This window comes from Camelus dromedarius, chromosome 24 (assembly GCF_036321535.1).
Source record: "Camelus dromedarius isolate mCamDro1 chromosome 24, mCamDro1.pat, whole genome shotgun sequence".
NCBI lineage: Eukaryota > Metazoa > Chordata > Mammalia > Artiodactyla > Camelidae > Camelus > Camelus dromedarius.
The window spans coordinates 6851065-6869653 of NC_087459.1; the positions used below are offsets into that span (position 1 = coordinate 6851065).

Sequence of the window (18589 nt, forward strand, 5' to 3'; positions counted from 1 at the left end):
ACACAGGGGGCCTGCAGTCTGAGCCCAGCCGTGGACAGGGCCTCCAGCTTCAGCCCATGGGGCCCACCCACAACAGTGCCTTCAGTGGCTCCTGGAAAGGGAGGTAGCCTGGGGCTGGAATTGGGAGCAGGTGGCTGGGCCAGGGCGGCTGGGATGGGGTGCTCCTCGGTGCGCATGGGGAGGTGGGACAGCATACTCGTCTATCCTTGTCCCATCGTTGCCTACCAGTTAGTCATTCTATAGAATGGGGATGGGGCGTGTCCACCTGACTGACGGTGTCACTGGGAGGTGCATTTGACACTTAGTTCCCTATTCTGAGGAACTGACCTGAGAGACCTCCCTCCAGAGCCCCTGGCCAGAAACCAGAAAGGAGAAGCAGCTGTGGTCAAGTTAGTGGCAGCTAAAACGCTCCCGGTCCATTTATTGGCCACGTGAGGTGGTCGTCGAGAGACAAGTTAGAGGATCATGGCAGGAACTAGTGTAAGAAATGCAGGGAAGTACGAGAGGTTCACCAGCAGTGAACAAGGCACAAAGGGTCTGTGTTTGGGAATCGGCGCTCGCAGAGTCCCGAGCCCACGGGTCAGGCTCTGCCCACTGGAGCGCGTGGCCCCAGCGCCCCCGCCCGCTCAGTGGAGCTGAGCGTCCAGCTCATACTTCTCGCAGAACTTGTCAGTGAAGGGGATGCAGGTGAGGAACTCACACCACTCACAGCGGACAGGGTAGAAGTAGAAGAGGACCACCAGGCCAGCCAGGAGGCCCAGGAAGACCACCTGGAAGACGATGATCTGGCAGCGCTTGCGGTACAGGTCGAACTTGCCGAAGCTGATATAGGGCAGGAAGGCAAAGGAGAGGAAGAGGCCGCTGATGAAGCCTGAGATGTGGGCAAAGTTGTCAATCCAGGGTAGCAGCCCGAAGGTGAAGAGGAAGAGCACCACGGCCAGCAGCTTGAAGAAGGCCCGCCAGGGTCGCGCCAGGATCTGCCAGCTCTGGAAGAGCTCCACGAAGAGGCAGGCCAGGATGCCGAACTGTGAGCCGGCCGGGCCCACCTGGGGGTGGGTGGGTGGTGTGAGCCAGCAGGCCTGAGAAGGCCCCTGTACCCCAAGCCTGTCCTCCCACCTCCTGTGGCCCAGAGCATATCAGGATGGAGGAGCCAAGTGGAGGGGCTCAAGCAGCTCTGTGCTGATGTGGACCCAGCTCCTGCCAGGCCACAGGTGCACACGGGAGGGCCCCACCCTGAGGCTGCCTTACCTCCGCCCGGTATGGCAGGAAGATGGCACTGGCCAGGTTACCAGTGATACCACTTAGCAGGTAGATGATGGCTATGCGGTGCCAGCCGGCCAGCTTCTCCAGGTCCCGCAGGACAGTCATCTGGAAGCAGACAGATACCAGGCAGTGCAGGATCCTGTATGGGCGGGAGTGGGGGACACTCAGGGAAGGCCAGCCAGCTACTTCTAGGGTCCCTGAGACCGCCCACCTCACCCCACCCCACCCTGCTCAGCCCACAGTGTCACTTGCCCAGCGTGCAAGAAGAGGGACAGCCACAGGCGATAGAACTGGTCAGGCACCTCGGGGTTGAGGAAGGGCAGGAGCCCACACACGTCGTCCATGCAGTGTACCTGTGCAGAGGGCCCATCAGCTCCCACCGCAGCTGGGGGGAGAGGAGAGGGACCCTCACCCCAGAGGCCTACCTGAGAGCAGAGTGTGGCTTCCTCATGGAAGTAGCCCCTCATGAAGTCACAGTACTCCCGGGAGGTGATCTCACACCTAGAAGGTCAGGCAGGGTTGGGAGGACTGAAAGAGGGAGACTTGCTGGGACCTAGGCCCCGGCTTCAGGCCCGGTTGCCCACCTTTGTTGGCCCTGGATAAGTCCAGACCCTTTGTCACCACACACCCCCTGGTGTCGGGTTTTGGGGGACTTGGTAGCGGAGGAGAAGGGCCCAGCCCAAGGGCAACAATCTGTGCCCAGGACCAGCTGCACATGCACACACAGGCACCCCTACCTGCCCTTGGTGCCAATGCAGCAGGGCCGGCCCGTGATGACACAGTCCATGTGAGGGTGGTTGGTGTGGTTGCCAGCGCTGTTTTTGGTGCAGATCTGGGTCACAAATGGGGATAAGTTGGGTCAGGGCCTCCCCTAACCTTGGGCCCTTCACCATGCTTGGTCGGGGCAATGATGGACAGGCTCCTAGGGTAGGAAACAGGCCTCCCTCGACTACAAGCAGGCTTCAAGCTGAACCTCAGTTGGACCATCTGTCAAACTGGAAAAATGTCATTTGACCTCCCAAGTCTTCACCTGGTTTCGCTCTGACTACCTGCTCAGAGAAGCATTGGTGGATGGACAGGCTGGCTTAAAGGCCAGGGTGTAGCATCTGAAAACACAGGGAGGTCCCACAATAGGGACCTCTCTGCCATTACTAATGGGTAAGGTGTCATTTCCTCCCCACCAAAACAAAGGTGACTTTCCAACAACCCCTTCACCCCAGCTCACCGGCCACTTGGTGATGTCATCGGGCCACTCATGGGGGTCCTCGGAGGAAGGCTCGTCACACACCCTGCATGAGCCCAGGATGTGGTCAGACCTTGCTTTGTGCCCTTGGCTTAGCACTTGCCCACCCTACTCCCAAGAGAGACACAAACAAAGGGAGGAGCCAGCAACACTTACCTGGGGTCCTGATGGCAGACAGAGCCGAACTGCCTCCTGTGGCCAGCAAGGTCTGGGGCACTGGGATGGAAGGGCCACTTCACCCACACTGCCAGCGTGGACTGTGGGAGGACACAGGGTCAGCCCCTACGCAGAGCCCACCCCTCTCCCAGGGCCATCTCCAGGAGGCAGGTATCAAAAGTAAAACCACTGAGTTCCTCCTCCCGACTCTACAACCCAACTTCTATGAATTGACACTCTGGGAATGCGCAGACCTGTTGGGAGATTGTTATAAGTTCAACAGCAAAATTTCTATTAGCTTAAAAACAGAAACAACTTGTATCCGAAATCAGGAAACTGCACATGAGATTAAAAAAAAAAACTTGGTTGAAATTTTAAGACTGTTTCGTGGGAAAAATAAGGCAATACAACTTATGTAAACTTAAGACACACACAAAAAAGTAAGATGGACACGTGGGGAAAGAGAGCACCCTAATTAAGGGCATGCTGTCTACAGGGCCACCAGCAGAAATGGAGGTTGGGATGGAAAGGGGAGAATGTGAGGTGAGGGGCCTTCCACAGACCAATGGAATAACATTCTGAGAACTAGGAGTTGAGAACAGCTCAACCGGCTCTATCTGAAATTTCAAGGGAACCACAAACACAAGGAGCAGACCAGGCTGCCAGCAGCTGGTAGGGCACGCACCGAGCACTCTTCCTCCGAGGTCTGCACGCAGCCAGATCGGTCGTTGCGCACGCAGCAGGCCGAGTGCTTTTCGCGTTCACGCGCAGCGTGGATGAAACTATGCACCTGCGGATCCTGGCGCATGCAGGGCGAGAACTTGGCACCCAGGTGAATGAGAGCCTCCTGTAGGGGAATGGGATGTGCCGCTGCAGCTGCGGCCCGGCCCCTGCCAGCTCAGGGTCTCCGCCCCTCATGGCCAGGCCCCGCCCCTCCAGGCCCCGCCCTCACCGAGCTGGGCCCGATCCAGAAGTTCTCCTGCTGCACGTACTTGACATTCTCATAGACCCCGCGGTTCCGCAGCACCTGGGACATTGGGGAGAAAGTTCAAACGGAGCTCAGTTGGGCCCTCTCCTCCCAGAATAGGAGGGCGGGAGCCCAGAGCCCAGATCTCACAGGAGGGCACCCAGGCTCACCGAGTCCACGGTCTCGTGCTGTGAGAAGCCTACCGGTGCTATACCATAGATGCACACGGCTAGAATGGTGACGAGTGAGTGCACGAAGGTGAGCCAGTAGGTGAAGAAAGGCCTGCGGGGCAAATTGTCAGCAGAGGCAGCATCCTCCACCAGGAGCCCCCACCCCCAACCTGGAGCCTTGCCTGTCGGAAGCCACATCCCCTCCATGCCTACCTGTGGTCGTCCATGTCCTCAATCTGCCGTTTGACATAGCTGTCGATTCGCTTGCGGTAAGTGCGGTTGGTGAGCCGGCCCACCATGCCCAGTCCGTAAGGCCGCTTCTCCCTGGCGAAGAACTTTCGCACCGGCATCGCAATGCGCTGGCCACGCCGCTGCCCCACTGTGCTCACCACCTCCTGCCGCAGCCGCACCTTGGGCTGCGAGGCCGCCGCGCCACCCTCCTTCTGCTTGCGCCAGCCACGTTCCAGAGGCCTGGGGGAAGGAGTGCTGTCACTTCCAGCCCCAGACTTCCCACCTGCTGCAGTCCATTCCCTGCAGGAGGAGGGCAGTCCTGCGTCTTTTGCTCCCATCCAACAGTGAAGATACTGAGTGACAGGTTGATGTCAACACCAGCCTCCTTCTTACCAGTAAAACAGCAATCTTGAGCCGCTCCGGGTATGGCAGGGAGGTGGGAACTGGACCTACATGAGGTTCCCTGGCCCATCTACAGGTATTAACTACATCACCTCCCCCACCCCCACCCCACCCCTAGTTGGATTCTCTCCAGCCTGTGGGCTCTGGGACTGCCGTCGTGTTTCTGGAGTGGGCCACCAAGGCTCAAACTGTGCCCAGTCCTGGGTCCCCCAGTCGCAGTTGCCAAGCTGGGCTCCCAGTCCTCGAGACGACTTCACCCCTCGGCCCTCAAGGGTGTCATGACCTCGTGCCCAGAGGTCCCCGACAGCAGCAGGGCCTCCCCTCAACCCTTCCCCAGCCTGCAGGGAATTACTCACAACATCAGATGGCTGCGCTCAAGCTCGCTGCGGTCCAGGGCCCCGCCCGTGAGGTCCGCCTGCTCTGGGGCTTTCTCCCACTCCTTGAGCGCTGCCTCTGATGGGGATTCAAACACCTCGTCCGGGTACGTGGACAGCTCCTCGTGGAGGACACCTTCCTGAGCAAACACGCGCAGTCAGCGTGAGACGCACAGGTGAAGGGGCCACAGGTGATGCCCACAGGCTCTTACCCGAGCAAAGAAGGACGTGTCTAGCTCGTCAGGGAAGTCAGCTGTGTCCTCCTCCAAGAAGCTGGCAGGAGTGAAGCTTCGGCGCTGCACTCGGCGCAAGGTGCCATCCCTAACCGAGCGGCCCTGCCAGAGAAGGGGTGAGCGAGCACGCGGCGTGGTGCCGGCTCGGCCCCACCCCCAGCCCAGCCCCCTGCCACCCACCTTCACCAGCGCAGCGGCCGCCCGGAAGCTCATCTTGGCCACCGACTCGCGCTTGCGCCGCCGCGGGAGCCGGTTGAAACCAGAGCGGGAGCTGGAGAAGGAGCAGAGGGACGCAGCACCCGGCGTGACAGGCGTGTGCGGGGCACTCAGGCCATCGGTGGCGTCATCTGCCAAGCGGAAGGCCCGGCCCCGGGCCAGGGGGTCTATGATCTGGAGGAGGGGAGGAGATGCCGGAGTCAGGTGCTGGGTGGTTGCGGAAGAGGTTCCTTCCCTTCCCCAGACCCCACTGTGGAGGGTCCCTCATGCCCCAATAGGTCCCCTGGACAGCCAAGTGGGTACCACCTCACCCCACTGGGCTGATGGGTCCCTCTCTCCACCTATATTTCCTGTACTAAGCTGTTCACCCTGGGCAAGGGCTGTACAATCCCAGGACCCTGTCATTTCCCCCAAAACCCCCTTCCCTGAGGGTATCTTAGGTGCCTTTATGGGACCACCCTCCCAGACCACAAGCTCCAAGCAACCTCCTTTGCTTAGGCTGGCCATGTCCCCAACCCTGGTTCAGGGGAGAAGAGTAAAGGGCCTATGGGAGGCAGCAGCAGCAGCAGAACGGCATACCTTCTGCATGCCCAGCTGGCATGGCCCCACATACAGTGGAGGGGGCGTCTCAGTGCTGGTCAGCGACACGTTGTCCTGGCTGGGCAGGTCCAGCTCCCGGATGACCTGGGGCTTCAGCTTCCCATAGCGCTGGCTGCAGTGACGGATGCTCTTGCGCTGCCACTTCTGGGTGCTGTCACTGTCCTTGCTCACTCCAAACCAGTCAGCGGTGCCCCTGCCACGGGAGGGAGTCAGCAAGGGGAAGCCAGCTCTCCCCTCTCTCCAGCAGGGGCCTCACAGGCACCCCACGTGGGCACTGTGCCTACCCCAGGCCTCCTGTAACTCCAGGGTCTGGGGTCCAGGTGGGCTGGGTCTGATTCAGAGAATAAGTAGGCTTCAGCCCTGGCCCCCCACTAAACAATTAGCCAAATCCAACTTGCCACTAGCACCATAGCTGGCAGCCTGTGTGAAAAAGGTGAGTGTTTCACACAGGCCCTCATCCTCATCCCTGAATTGGGGGTTTGTGGGGGAGACACTGAGCCACGAGATAGAATTCAGAATTCAGCCCTCAGCTCAGCCAGAGAAAGCTCAGCCCTGGGCAGCAGCTTGACCTCAGATACCACAGAACCCAGGCAGTGGGTGCTGTAAACTCAGGCAGGCTGCCCCCAGCCCTTGGACATATGCGCAAAAATGCTGCCAGCACCTGCCATTAGGAGCCCCCAAGAAACACCAACCACGCTGGCAGCTCCCGAGAGGTCATAAGCCATGCACACGCCAGCTGATGCCAACACACTCATGCCCTGCCCACGGTACCTGAGCAGGGACCGAGTGAGAGACGGGCGCTGCGTGAGGGCCCTGCGGGCAGCAGGGGGACCCGAGAGGGGCAGAGTGTGGACACGCCCAAAGCGCACCTGTCGGCTGTTCGGGGGCCAGAGCATTTGGGTGGGGGAGACAGAGAGGAGAGAGCAAGTGCTGGGGGAGAGCAGAGAAAGGTGGCAGGTAATAGCTTTTGGTCCCCAGAGCAGGAAAAGGACGGGGTGACATGGGGGACAGATGGAGGAGGAAGCCGAGACAAGAGGGGCCTCTGCTCCATCCCCAGCCCTGGGACCCAAAGGGGGCTCTGTGTGCCTGCCTCTGCCCCACCAGCCCCCAGCCCCCAACCCCTGAGCAGCCAGGATGGACAGGTACCTGCGGATGGTCTGCGTGATGGACATCTGGCGCTGCAGCACCGGCCGCCGGGGCTCATGGTGGGGCGAGGGCAGGTGGGCGGTCTCGGCTGGCATACTCACACTCCGCAAGAATGCCTGGCGTCTTAGGGGCTGGGCGACGGGGTCACGGTGAGGGGGCTGGACGGGGTGGCCCCACAGCCCCTGCTGGCCAGGGCCTACCTGCAGGAAGCTGGGCTCCTCGGCAGCCGGGGGCATCACAGCTGGGATATCTAGCTTCAGCCACGGTGGCTTCTTCCGCTGCAGGCTGCTGGTGCTGTCCCTGCGGGCCTCGCTCATGGTTCCAAGCAGAGCAGGGCGGGCCTAGAGGGTGCGGCGGGTTATTCAGTAACAATGCTGACAGGTCTCTGAAGGTTCATGGGGCTCCCAGGAGGATAGGGAAGCAGTGATGACCCCAGGGGGAGGGAGGCCCAGCTCCCATCGCCAAAGTGCTAGGATGTGCTCAGCACTGACACGCTTGGCACCTGCCTCTGTCATCCCCAAAGATATTGCCAGGCACATACTAGGTCCTCAGATGAGAAATTCATGGGACACGTAGTTAACAACCTACTATAAGCCACTCCTAGGTGCTTACGTTGGTGGGGAAACAAGGAAACCAAAACAGGCAAAGTCCCAGCACTCCTGGAGCTTCTAGTGCAGACAAACAATACACCTGTAAGTAGATGGAAGGTGCTGAAAGATGCAAAGGGTGATAGGGATAATATAGTACGCTCCGGTTTCCAGAGGCAGTGATGCCTCCCAGTGAGATGACATCAGAGCAAAGGCTTCTAAGGTGATCTAGTGAGCAAGGTTGGGGGGCGGGGTGATCCTCACACAGAGAACGAGGCCAGTGCAGAGGTATGAATGAGCATGAGGACACAGGCAGGCCCCGACAGTACATGGGGCAAATCTCAAGCCTGGTTGACCCTGACCTCACTCTCTTAACCACCATGACAGCTGTTCCAGAAACAGAGGACCCACAACAGGGGTGCGTGATCCCTCCAACTCATGGAGGGGCCACATGGTTTCCAGGGTCCAAGAGCTCCAACAGCCAAGGGACCACCTGAAAACCACCAGGTGAAAACACTGCCATGACCACCAGGGGGCGCCACATGCCCAGAAACAGCAGCAAAGAAGCTCAGCGTGGGAGAGTGGCCTGCTCCGCAGCATCTGAGAGCTCCACCTCATATCACCTTGGCACAGGGGAACGGCCCGGGACCCGGAAGAGAGAGGCCACCACTGCCTCTCCATGTAATGTTGAGCACTGGCCTCCTTGGCACTATTTTCCCCTTTACCAAACACCACTTTCAAGGTTAGGGTTAGGGTCCCGTCCCCAAAGGAGGAGCACAAGGGGTCTGGAAATAGGACAACCAACCAAGACAGGAGGTTCCTGAACACAGTGGAACAAGGATAGCAGGAGAGCAATTCTAGGAGGGCCAAGAAACCCAAATCCCTTGGCCTCCTCAAAGGGCTTCAGACCCTGACAGCTTCTGAACAGCGGTGTCTGTAACCCATCTGTTCATGTCCCCAGAAACAGCTTCCAATTCTGAGCCTCCCTCTCAAATGCTTGGAGGAGATACTCTTCCTATTTGTAAAGTAAGAGTAAGCCCCATTATTACTTTACAAATGGGGAAACTGAGGCCTAGAAGGAAGGCCTGCCTGATCCAAGGTCACATATTCAGGGCAGCATAACTAGGGACACAGCTGCTACTGGACTTACACAGACCAGGGAAGGGCCGGGACCCTGCTCAGAGCAACTCCCAGCTAGGTACTGACCTGGGGATGTCCAGGGAGGCCGCTCACTCTTGTACACAGACCGGGGAGGGCACAGCACACGGCTCCTCCTGGCCCCACACAAAAAACAGGCAGCCCCACATCCTGCTTACAGCTGCTACCAGCCCCAGGCCACCCACAGACATGCCCAGGACAGTACTCACAGCTTCTAATGGTCTTATGACAACTGGGGTCCCACCCAGGACCCAGTACCCAGGTCCCACTGGCCCTGTACCAGACAGGGCCAGGCCTGAACATTGATCCATTGATCATAGTTCCGACTGGCTCTATACCGACCAGGGGTAGGCCCACGACACTACTCACTCCTGTTACCCCTACAGTGACATGACTCACCATTCACACTTCCGCTGGCCCTGCACCAGTTAGGAACAATCCCAGGGCAACTCCTCACACCCCCATGGGCCCTATGCTGACCAGAAACAGGCCCAGGGAGGAGGAGGTCATTTAGGGATGCCTTCTGACTTCCTGCCCCATCCCTTACATTCCAGTCTGAGCTGATTATGCCCCAGGAGTCTATCCATCGACACAGCCCCCCAGGGCCAAGCCCCTCTCCCCTGCCTTCACCAGCTCTGACCCTCGGAAAAGGGCCCAGGGCAGCACTTATTCCCATACCCCTGGGAAGCCCTTCCAGGCCCCTGCCCAACCCAAGCCCCACAAGCTGCAGTCAGATGCAAGGCTCCCTAGAAGTGGGTGGAGGCGGGCGGGGTCTGGCGGCATCCTGAGAACTGGTCCCTCTGGGATCTGAACCAGGAGACCAGCGCTCAGCATCCAACTCACAGGGACAGCACAAGCAAGGGGTGGGGAGGGGGTGGCGAGCACACACAAGGAGCCCCAGAGACACCAAGAGCCGGTCAGCTAGTGACAGAGGCACCAGCTCCCTGCCTGTGCACGCAGACCTCCTGGCGTCCCTCACCTCCACCCAACCCCCTCCTGTGATTGAGGCAGAGGCTGGAGGGTGCTCCGTAACCCACCCAGCTCCCTGCCCTCAGTGCTGTGGGTTCCCAGCCCGTCCTACTCCTGGGTGCCCATCCTCCCCAATCTGGCCCTCAAGTGGGTGGGATTCAAAAGTAGCAGGGTGGTGGTGGGGGTGCTCTGCAGTGGACCCTGAGGCTGTGGGGGAGGGACAGGCCCAGGCCAGACAAAGAGTCTGGGCCAGGAAGGGGCACGGTGCCCGCCCAGAGGAGACAGTGGCTCAGTGTCTCGGCCTCCTCCTGGCGCACAGTGGGCTCTTGTTCCCAGAAGGCCCCTCGGGGGGGATTCCCAGCAGCATCTCTGCTCTGCTGCCCCTGAGTGCGAGGAGAAACACAGCCCAGGGAGGGGTCACACAGTGCCTGAGTCACTCTGGCCACATTCATGGCCACCCAGCCAGGGCCCAGACACATCCGGAGACACTCAAATGGGCATCTAGAAGTGAATGGGAGGGTCTGACGAAGCAGAAGCTCACAATGGGGACAGAGCAGTGATGCTACACACCTACACACGGAGCAGCTCAAGAGCAAGAGGCAAGGCTGGGGGTGAAGCTGAGGGACGAAGGCCCCGCAGGGTAACCAGGCCCGGCAGGGTAACCAGACAACGAGGGCTGCTCTAAGTGGGAGCGAGGGGAGTAGCCATTAGGGCCCAAGGCTGGAGGAGGAGTGCAAGAGGGTCCCACTGAGGAGCAGACGTTCCTGCCACGGGGATGACTGAGGCACCAGAGAGTCCAGGAAGCGGGAGCCAGTGCAGGGAGACTACTGAGGAGAGCCTGGTCTGAGACCCTGGACACTGACCCTGCTCACCTCCACCACCCGCAACCCTGAATGTTCCCATTTGACAATCAGGGGCCAGAGGAGTGCCTGGCACACAGTAAGTGCACAAAGAGCAGCAGCTGAATCAAAAATAGGCTGGACCTCAATCCCACTCCTGGGCATACATTCGGAGGAAACTCTAATTCGAAAAGATACGTGCACCCCAGTGTTCACAGCAGCACTACTTACAATAGCCAAGACATGGAAATAACCTAAATGTCCATCGACAGATGACTGGATAAAGAAGATGTGGGGAGGGGTGTATGTATATGTGTATATATATATATATATATATATACACACACACACACACACACCCCTACACATACACACACATACATATAGTGGACTACTACTCAGCCATAAAAAAGAATAAAATAATGCCATTGGTAGCAACATGGATGGACCTGGAGATCATCATTCTAAGTGAAGTAAGCCAGAAAAAGAAAGACAAATACCAGATGATATCACTTATATGTGGAATCTAAAAAAAAAAAAAAAAAAAAAGAAGGGACAAATGAACTTATTTACAAAACAGAGACAGACTCACAAAGAAACTTGCGGTTAACCAGGGGGATGGTGGAGTGGTGGGATAAATTCATAGTTCAAGATTTGCAGATACTAACTACTATACATAAAATAGATAAACAACAAGGTTCTACTGTATAGCACAGGGAAGTATATTCAATATCTTATAGTAACCTATAACGAAAAAATATGAAAACGAATACATGTATGTATATGTATGACTGAAACATTATGCTGTACATCAGAAATTAACACAGCATGGTAAACTGACTATACTTCAATAAAAAAAATCTTGTAATAGCCTATAATGAAAAAGAATACGAAAAGGCATATATGTAAATCAACTACACTTCAATAAAAAATAAAATTTTTTAAAAGAGGAATATATATATGTATAAGTGTATCACCGTCCTGTACATCAGGCAGTAACGCAACATTGCAAATCAACTACACTTCAATCAATCAATCAATATTAAAAAAACGGGCTGGACCTAAAAATATAATACTGTAAATCAATTATAATTCCATTAAAAAGAAAGAAAGGTGGGGGTGGGGTACAGCTCAGTAGTAGAGTACATGCTTAGCACGTGCAAGATCCTGGATTCAATCCCCGGTACCTCCATTAAATAATTAATTAATTAATTAATTAATTAAATCTAATTACTCCCTCCCCCCCCAGGTTGTTTTTCCTTTTAATAAAGAAAACAGACAGGCTGGTGATGCCTGCTGGCTGTGGGGAGCTCCCTGAGGAGCTTGTGCAGCCAGGGCCCAAGCCATGGGGAGACCTGGGGCGAGACTTCAGCAAGGCCCAGCCTGGGAGGGTGTGGCCAAGAGGCAGGAGACAGGGGAGAAGCTCGGGCCCACCCAGATCTGGACAGTGGCCGTGGCCAGGGTAAAGCTGGACCCTCCACTATGGCACATAGGCCTGCCCTGTGCACTCGCAAGACGACACCCACTGGGGCAGCTGGAGGCCAAGTGGATGGCGTGGCCCCAGGACACCTGCCCAGATGTGTCCCCAGCTCCCCTTAGCATGGTCCTTCCCACTTGAGCCCTGCCCTCTGACCATCTTCCACTTGACTCCTAACCTGATGCCCAACCCCAGATCTCCCTTGGGAGGGGGTCATCAGCTGTCTTATAGCCTAGAAGGTAGCCTCCACCACGTGCTACTAGGCCACAAAGCAAAAGTCAGCTGGTTTCTTGGTGCCTCCTGACCACATTTGTACATGGCGTCACGTTGAGAATGTTACTGGCCAGGGCCTCCTCAACCCTCTCAGCAACCCCTCTGCTTTTCTGTGGAAGCTATGAGGTTCAGGGCAGACCTGAGAGCTGGCTGGTGGACTGTTCAGTGCCCTGTGCCTATCCCCGGGAGGACACATCGGATCTCTGCCTCCCCAAGTCACCCATCGCTAGCCGTCACCCCAAATGAGCATGCAGGGGCCAATACAGGACAACAGGAGGCCCCCCACTGCAGGAGGCCCTGGGACTCTGGGACCTGCCCCAGGAGGGCAGTACAGGAAAGGGAGCCTGCACTGGCCCTATGACGGGGCGCTGCCCAAAGGCTGGACAGGCATATATGGCCCAGGGAGTCACTGACTGCCAGAATGAAAGCCTGTGACCCCTCTGGGTCTGACAAGGTGGAAACACCCTGGGGGAAGGGAGCCCTGAGGCTCAGAGAGCTTGGACGACCTGTCTGTGCCACATAGTCAGCAAGGGGGCAGGGCACGGACTTAGCTACAGCAGGTTCTGGGTATGACAATCTGGGGTCCAGCTGGATCTCAGTAGTTGGGTGCAAGCACCCTTCAAACTGCAGAGTGGAAAGACCCACATCCCATCAATGGGCCTGGCCAGAGGGAAGAAGAGCAGCCTAGTCACCAGTCAAAGATCCCAGAAGTGCCCCTGATGACCCCACATGTGCTCCCCAGTGCCCATCTACACTCAGACTTAGCAGCCCTTCCCAGGACACATCAGGGCTGGATGACATCCAAGAGGCCCTAGGGGGGACACCAAGTCCCTGCAGTCTATTATCAGAGTAGAAACGGCCCCAGTCCTCAGAAGCCTGGCACACCTGCCTCAAACCTGACTCTAGCTCATCCCACTGACCTGCCACAACCCCTGGAGGGGGTCCTCTGTGTCCATCTTACAGATCAGAAATTGAGGCTCGGCTCAGAGAGGCCAGTCACTGCCTGAGGCCACCCAGCCTCCTGGGGGTTCAAAGCCTGGGGCCATGTCTGCCCAGGAGCTGGGTAGGGGAGGCCACAGCCCTCTAGGGGAGGGGCAGATCATCTGAGCTCCTCAGGCTGTGAGGCACACCCCCCCCCAACTCTACCCCACCTCCACACAGTGGAGCATCTCAGTTCAGGGAAGAGGGAGTCACCCAACCCAGAAAACAGGCAGAAGCTAAGGAATTTGATCCTTGGGCAGAAAGTCCATCCTGTCACAGACACTAGGGCGGGGGAAACTGGAGCTGGCGAAGGGGAGCCCCTCACATCTGGGGAGAGGAGCAGTAGGGTGTGCCTGAACGAGGAAGACCCTGAGGGTGGGCCCTGGAAGGAAGGCGAGAGCTCGGTGATTCCCTCTGAACCAAGGGCTCCCTTAGAATTCGAGCTCCTGGGGCAATGGTGTGTCTGGCCCACTAATGCTGGATTAGGGATGCTGCTCATGGTGATGCCCAGCTCTGGTGCCCTCGGTCAGCCTGTCTGTGCAATAGGTGCAGCCTGCTTGGAGGGTCTGGGACAAGGCCTGGGGCCTGGCACCTTCAATCCAGGGCCCCTCAACTCCTGTGCCCCACTACCAGCCCCTGCTAGTAGCCCCTGCTCTTCTCAAGGAAAAGTACCCAGCTTGCCCAGAATAACCCCGGTGGCAGGGGGCGCAGCCTCAGGAATCCCTTGGGCCCAGCCACTGCTAGGCTGCCAATTCCTCCTAACCTCTGGGTGGGGGCTACAGGGGCTGGGGTTGGCTCCATGGGGGTGGGGAGAACCCAGCATGTAGCTGGGCCAAACCTGAAAAGCCAGTTTCATCCTTGAATCTTCTCTGCCAGGAAATCCCAAGGTGGGGGTGGGGGGAACTTTTCTCAGCAGGGCTAGGGCCTCCAGACCCCCACCCTGCCCACCCAGACAGACACAGAAATACACAACACCAAGCTGCATACACAGAAGAAGGAACTTTGTTCAGGACCATCTGGAACCCTGGTCTATTCCCCACCCCACAGACCTGTCCCCAGCAAGGCCCTCCCCAGGGCCCTGAGCACGGGGGTCCAGCCATCTCCTCAGCCAGAAAAAGGCCTGCTTCAAGGCACTGGGGGTGGCCTTAGGCTCAGTCCTGGCCTGCTCCTCCCAGCCACTGAGCACAGCGAAGGGGGAGCGAGCGTCTGCAGCTTCCAGGGTTCACAGAGTGGGGAGACGGGTTGTGAAGCCCAAGTTAGGGTCAGTCCCCTATCCCTAGCTCCACAGCTACTGCTGTTATTGCTGAAATTATTCCCATCCCCAATGAGGACGACTGGGACAGGGATGATCTGCAGAAGTCCCACCCTCTGAGCTGGAGTTTCGACTTGGAGACACCACCCACTGGCGGTGGCCGGGAAGGGAAACGTAAGGGGGGGGGGGGGAGTACAGCACAGAGGAGCCTGGGGACACCCTCGGACTCCGAGACCTCCCGCTCCCAGGACCCTCAGCTGTTGGGCGGGGGCTGGAGCCGAGCTGTCCGGCCGGGTCAGGCCGCTGGGACGTGCTAATCCGGCCACGGGCTATTTTTGCGGCGCGCTGGGGTAGGAATCTGGGGCTGGGCCGCCTCCTGGGCGGCTCGGGAAACTCCGGGAAGGAAAGTCCGGCCGCCTCGGTCGGAGAGTCGCCCGAAGCCCGAACGCGGCTAGACTCTGGCCGCTCGGAGCGGCTCCGGCCGTGAAGGGCTGAGGACCATCCCCGCGCGCAGCGGGCGCAGCTCCGGAACCCGCCCGGCCCGCGCCCCGCGCCCCGCGCCCCGCTCCCGGCGCGCTCACTCACCGCCGCCGCCGGCACTGGGGTCTTCGGGGGTCCTGAGGGCTTCGGGGAGGGGCTGCCGCCGCCGGCCCGGAGGGCGCCCGCGCCTCCGAGTCCCCGCCCGCCCGTCCGGACCGCCCGCCCGGGAATGCCATGGAGCGAGGGGCGTGCGCGCCGGGGGCGGGCCCGGCCGGAGGGGGCGGCCGCGCTGACTCAGGGCTCAGGAATGCGCGCGGCCCGCCCGGCCCGAGTCACCTCCTCCGGGAAGGCCGCTAGGCTCCGCTCTCCCCTGTGTTTGGCCGCGGGGACACCTGTGGCCAGGGGTCGAAAGCACCCTGGCCGAGGAGGGAGGATCTGGTGGCCCAGTTGCACGGAGCCTGATGGCCAATGTTGGTCCTGGGCTCCTCAGCCACTCCTGGACTCCAGAGTGAGTCCTGACCTTTTTCTGCCTCTGCTCTTGCTTGAGAAAGGGTGGAGGCGGAGGGTGGGCGTGTGCGGAGGGTAGATGTGGGAGAGCGTCCCTGGATCTACTGTAAATCTATCCACCAGCCTCCTCCAAAGGCCGGTGGACAAGTCTCTTGCCCTAAGTCACACGTGAGCAGTCACAAACTCGCACACACATGCTCCAGCGTTCACGCTCTATACCCACTCACATTCACTCATACACCTGCTTTATACACACACTCACTTGCACCCACACCAACAGCAGAATTAGAGCAGTTACCCCCTCCCCAGGCCCCTATGTGCCCCCACCCCTCCAGCCCAGCTTCCCCAGCAGGTACTCCCAGACCAGGCTGGAACCCTGGGAACAGAGGTGGCAGCACCATTTCTGGCCACCACTCTGTGCTCTTCTTTCAGAGCTCACGAACCGCCCCGGGGTGGGGGGAGCTCACTCTTGCACTTGCTGAGTTGAACAAAAAATGACCCATCTGCTCTAGGCTGAGGCTGCTGGAGAGGGTTTTCCAGCATTCCTCACACCTGACATTGCTGGACTTGGGTGGGGGGCGGCACAACCACCCCAAAGAAAGACCAATGGGGGTGAGAGGTCAATGGCAGGATATAGGCAGGGCTGAGCAGGCACTGTGAGTGGTGGCGGGCCCCACTCTCCATGGAGAGATTCTGGGTGATCTTTCTTCTTCCTTCAGAGAAAACAGAACTGGGACCATGGGTGTTCTAAGCACCCTTCCACTGGGGCCACAATACTGAGGCATGTGAGGCCCAGCCCCAAAAGCCTCGGGGGACCCACAAATGTGTCTTCGGGCCCTTTGCTGGTCTGGGACCAGGTGGTCCTTTTCCTCTCTGAACCAAGTTGCTGCCACGGTTAGCAAAAATGCCAAGGGTGGGACTGCCCTGGTCCTTGGCTGCAGAGAAAATAAAGGTGACAATTTGAGGTGGCAGCCAGCTTACAGGTTGGCCCTGGAACCCGGGCAAGGGACAAAACCCTCTGATTGTCTCCTTGTCCATACCACAGGACAGAGTAGTGCCGACACATACCAGGTCATTAGCAAACACAGGTATATCAACACAATTCTTAGGCAGAGGGAGACAGTGAAAGCTTTGGAGGGCTACAGGAGGACTTCTTTACTGGGGTGGCCATGGGGGGTGACTTCAGGGGCCTTGGGGACACAAGGCAAGAGGAAGGTTACCCATGTTGACGCTCAGGGCTCCTGCAGCCCACACGTGCCACCCTTCCCATGCCAGGCCCTCAGCCAGAGACAGGACAGTCTCTCCATGCCTGGCATTCTTGACCCCTGCCAGGAATAAGCATGCCCCACCCACCTGGATGCCCAGACGGGGCTGGCAGGGCCAGCAGTGGTGTCCTCTCTGGAGGCCAGGGTCTGGGATCACCTCCAAAGCATGCCATGGCTGGGCATACAGTGCTGCAGGGCACCCTCCAGACCCCTCCACAACCCAGACACTCATTCCCAGCTGCCCAACTAGCTTGCAGCTGGGACAGGTGCTCACTCCCCAGCCCCCCACCCTCAGCTGCCAGGAGTCACCTTCAGTGGATGAGAGCTGCCTTTCCCAACATCATGCTCCCTCCCCAGAGAGGATGGTCTCCATGTCCAGTCACAGGTAAGTGACCTTCCCCTATATTCTTTCAGGTTACCTCCAAAGGACCCTCTCAGCTCCTGAGCATCGTGGAATCCTCAGCACCCTCTGTGGCCAACTCTTGTCCCTCACAGATGTTGTTCCCAAGGCCCGCCCCAGTGCACCCTGGCAGGCAAATCCAGGAATACCCAGGTCCTCAGCCCATCCCATTGAGCCTCTTGAGCCAGAATCCTGGTATCCAAAGGATGGTGTGAGTGGAGGCCTGGACACATGAATGCCCAGGCCTAGTCCCAGTCTATAGGGACACATGTATGCACACATGTGTGCTCTGCCTCACATCTGGCCCACTGCCCTGTGCTCTGATTGGGGAGCCCCTGACATGGAAATCCAGCTCCTGGTCCCTCTTTTTCCTCCCTGCACCAACCCCCACCCCCACCCCCAGCCCTGGAGAAAAGGAAATCAGCCACAATTGCCTAGTGTGTGGGCAGGTGACTGGGGATGGGCTGGTGTCTGGACCACCCCTGTGAATCTAGGACATGAGGGAGTCCTGACCACTAAAAAGATTCCCCTCCAGCCACCCTGGAATCCTCAGCTCGGCAGGCAAGCCCTGAGCTTCGGGGGGCCTGGATAGGCCCTGGACCAACCTCTGGCTATTTGGGGAAGAGGCACAGGTGGGCCAGATGGGTCAGGTGCCTGAAGTCATTGGCTATTTCTGAGGCAGCTGTCTCTCCCTGTGTCTCTGAGTACCTGGGCTCAGAGTCCAGTAACATTGGCAGCACAGCTCCAGGAGGGGACGATGCGGCCCATGCAGACTTCCTTCAGTCGCCCTCACTGCCCAAGGAGCCTCTTGAGCCCCCAGGGCCCATCAGGATGCCAGAAGCCACCCTGCTGTGAAGTTGGAGGGTGCCATCCCTTTCATGGTGTTAGCCATCCCTACACTAGAGAGGATACGGAACCATGTGCCAGGTGGGAACGATGCTGGTGCTGGAACTCTGGCCTCTGTGGCTGGTGGAGCTGCTGTCCTTTCTCTCAAGTCTCCAGTGACGATGGCTATGGGGCAGCGGGGCACAGAGCAGCTCACTTCAGCACTGACCATTTTCAGAGCATCAGGGGTATCCTCACCTTCATCTTCTTCCAGCCCAGCAGCAGGCCACAGTGGGGACAGAGAAGACCCCGAGGTCCACCCACCCCACCCCCAGCCTGGCACCACCTTCTTTCACCCACAGCCAGCCAGCCAGCGTGCCCTGTAGGCCACAGTGGGAACGCTCAGCCCAGCACTTCCAGCCTGTGGTGGAGCCTCAGACCTCAAACCAGGAAGTGGAGGGGGGGCGGGGGGGTGCACAGAGGTTATGCAAGGCCCTGCACTCAGGCTGGAACATCTGGAGAAGTGGGCTGCTGGCTCCAGCCCTGCCTCCGCCTCCTGGGGGCCTGGGCTGCCC

General features: G+C 58.6%; 1 protein-coding gene across 3 annotated transcripts; it reads right to left on the bottom strand.

Moving 5' to 3' along the window:
- Window positions 1-380: 380 nt before the first annotated feature.
- On the bottom strand, window positions 381-15250 carry RHBDF1 (rhomboid 5 homolog 1). 3 transcript variants are annotated; one of them, XM_031447732.2, is made up of 18 exons: window positions 7614-7669; window positions 7202-7342; window positions 7002-7132; window positions 5835-6048; window positions 5220-5429; window positions 5019-5141; window positions 4789-4946; window positions 4013-4270; window positions 3800-3911; window positions 3615-3689; window positions 3348-3509; window positions 2663-2763; window positions 2489-2552; window positions 2001-2095; window positions 1689-1764; window positions 1516-1616; window positions 1249-1402; window positions 381-1046 (listed from the first exon to the last, which is right to left on the bottom strand). In XM_031447732.2, exons 2-18 carry the CDS (start codon window positions 7316-7318, stop codon window positions 627-629), a joined length of 2571 nt encoding a protein of 856 aa, XP_031303592.2. In that variant the 5' UTR covers window positions 7319-7342; window positions 7614-7669; the 3' UTR covers window positions 381-626. The 3 variants fall into 3 exon arrangements, with proteins under 3 accessions (XP_031303592.2, XP_031303593.2, XP_064334293.1); XM_031447733.2 differs by lacking the exon at window positions 7614-7669 and adding an exon at window positions 15123-15250 and having other exon boundaries at window positions 7002-7342; XM_064478223.1 differs by having other exon boundaries at window positions 7002-7342; window positions 7614-7670.
- Between the last annotated feature and the right edge of the window lie 3339 nt (window positions 15251-18589).

Excerpts from the sequence above, each read along its gene's own strand:
- RHBDF1 (XM_031447733.2), bottom strand. The coding sequence starts at position 7,318 with ATGAGCGAGGCCCGCAGGGACAGCACCAGCAGCCTGCAGCGGAAGAAG. Across the intron at positions 5,430-5,834 it reads GCCAGCTGGGCATGCAGAAG|ATCATAGACCCCCTGGCCCG; the intron begins GTATGCCGTTCT and ends CCCCTCCTCCAG. Across the intron at positions 4,271-4,788 it reads GAGCGCAGCCATCTGATGTT|GCCTCTGGAACGTGGCTGGC; the intron begins GTGAGTAATTCC and ends TCCTTCCCCCAG.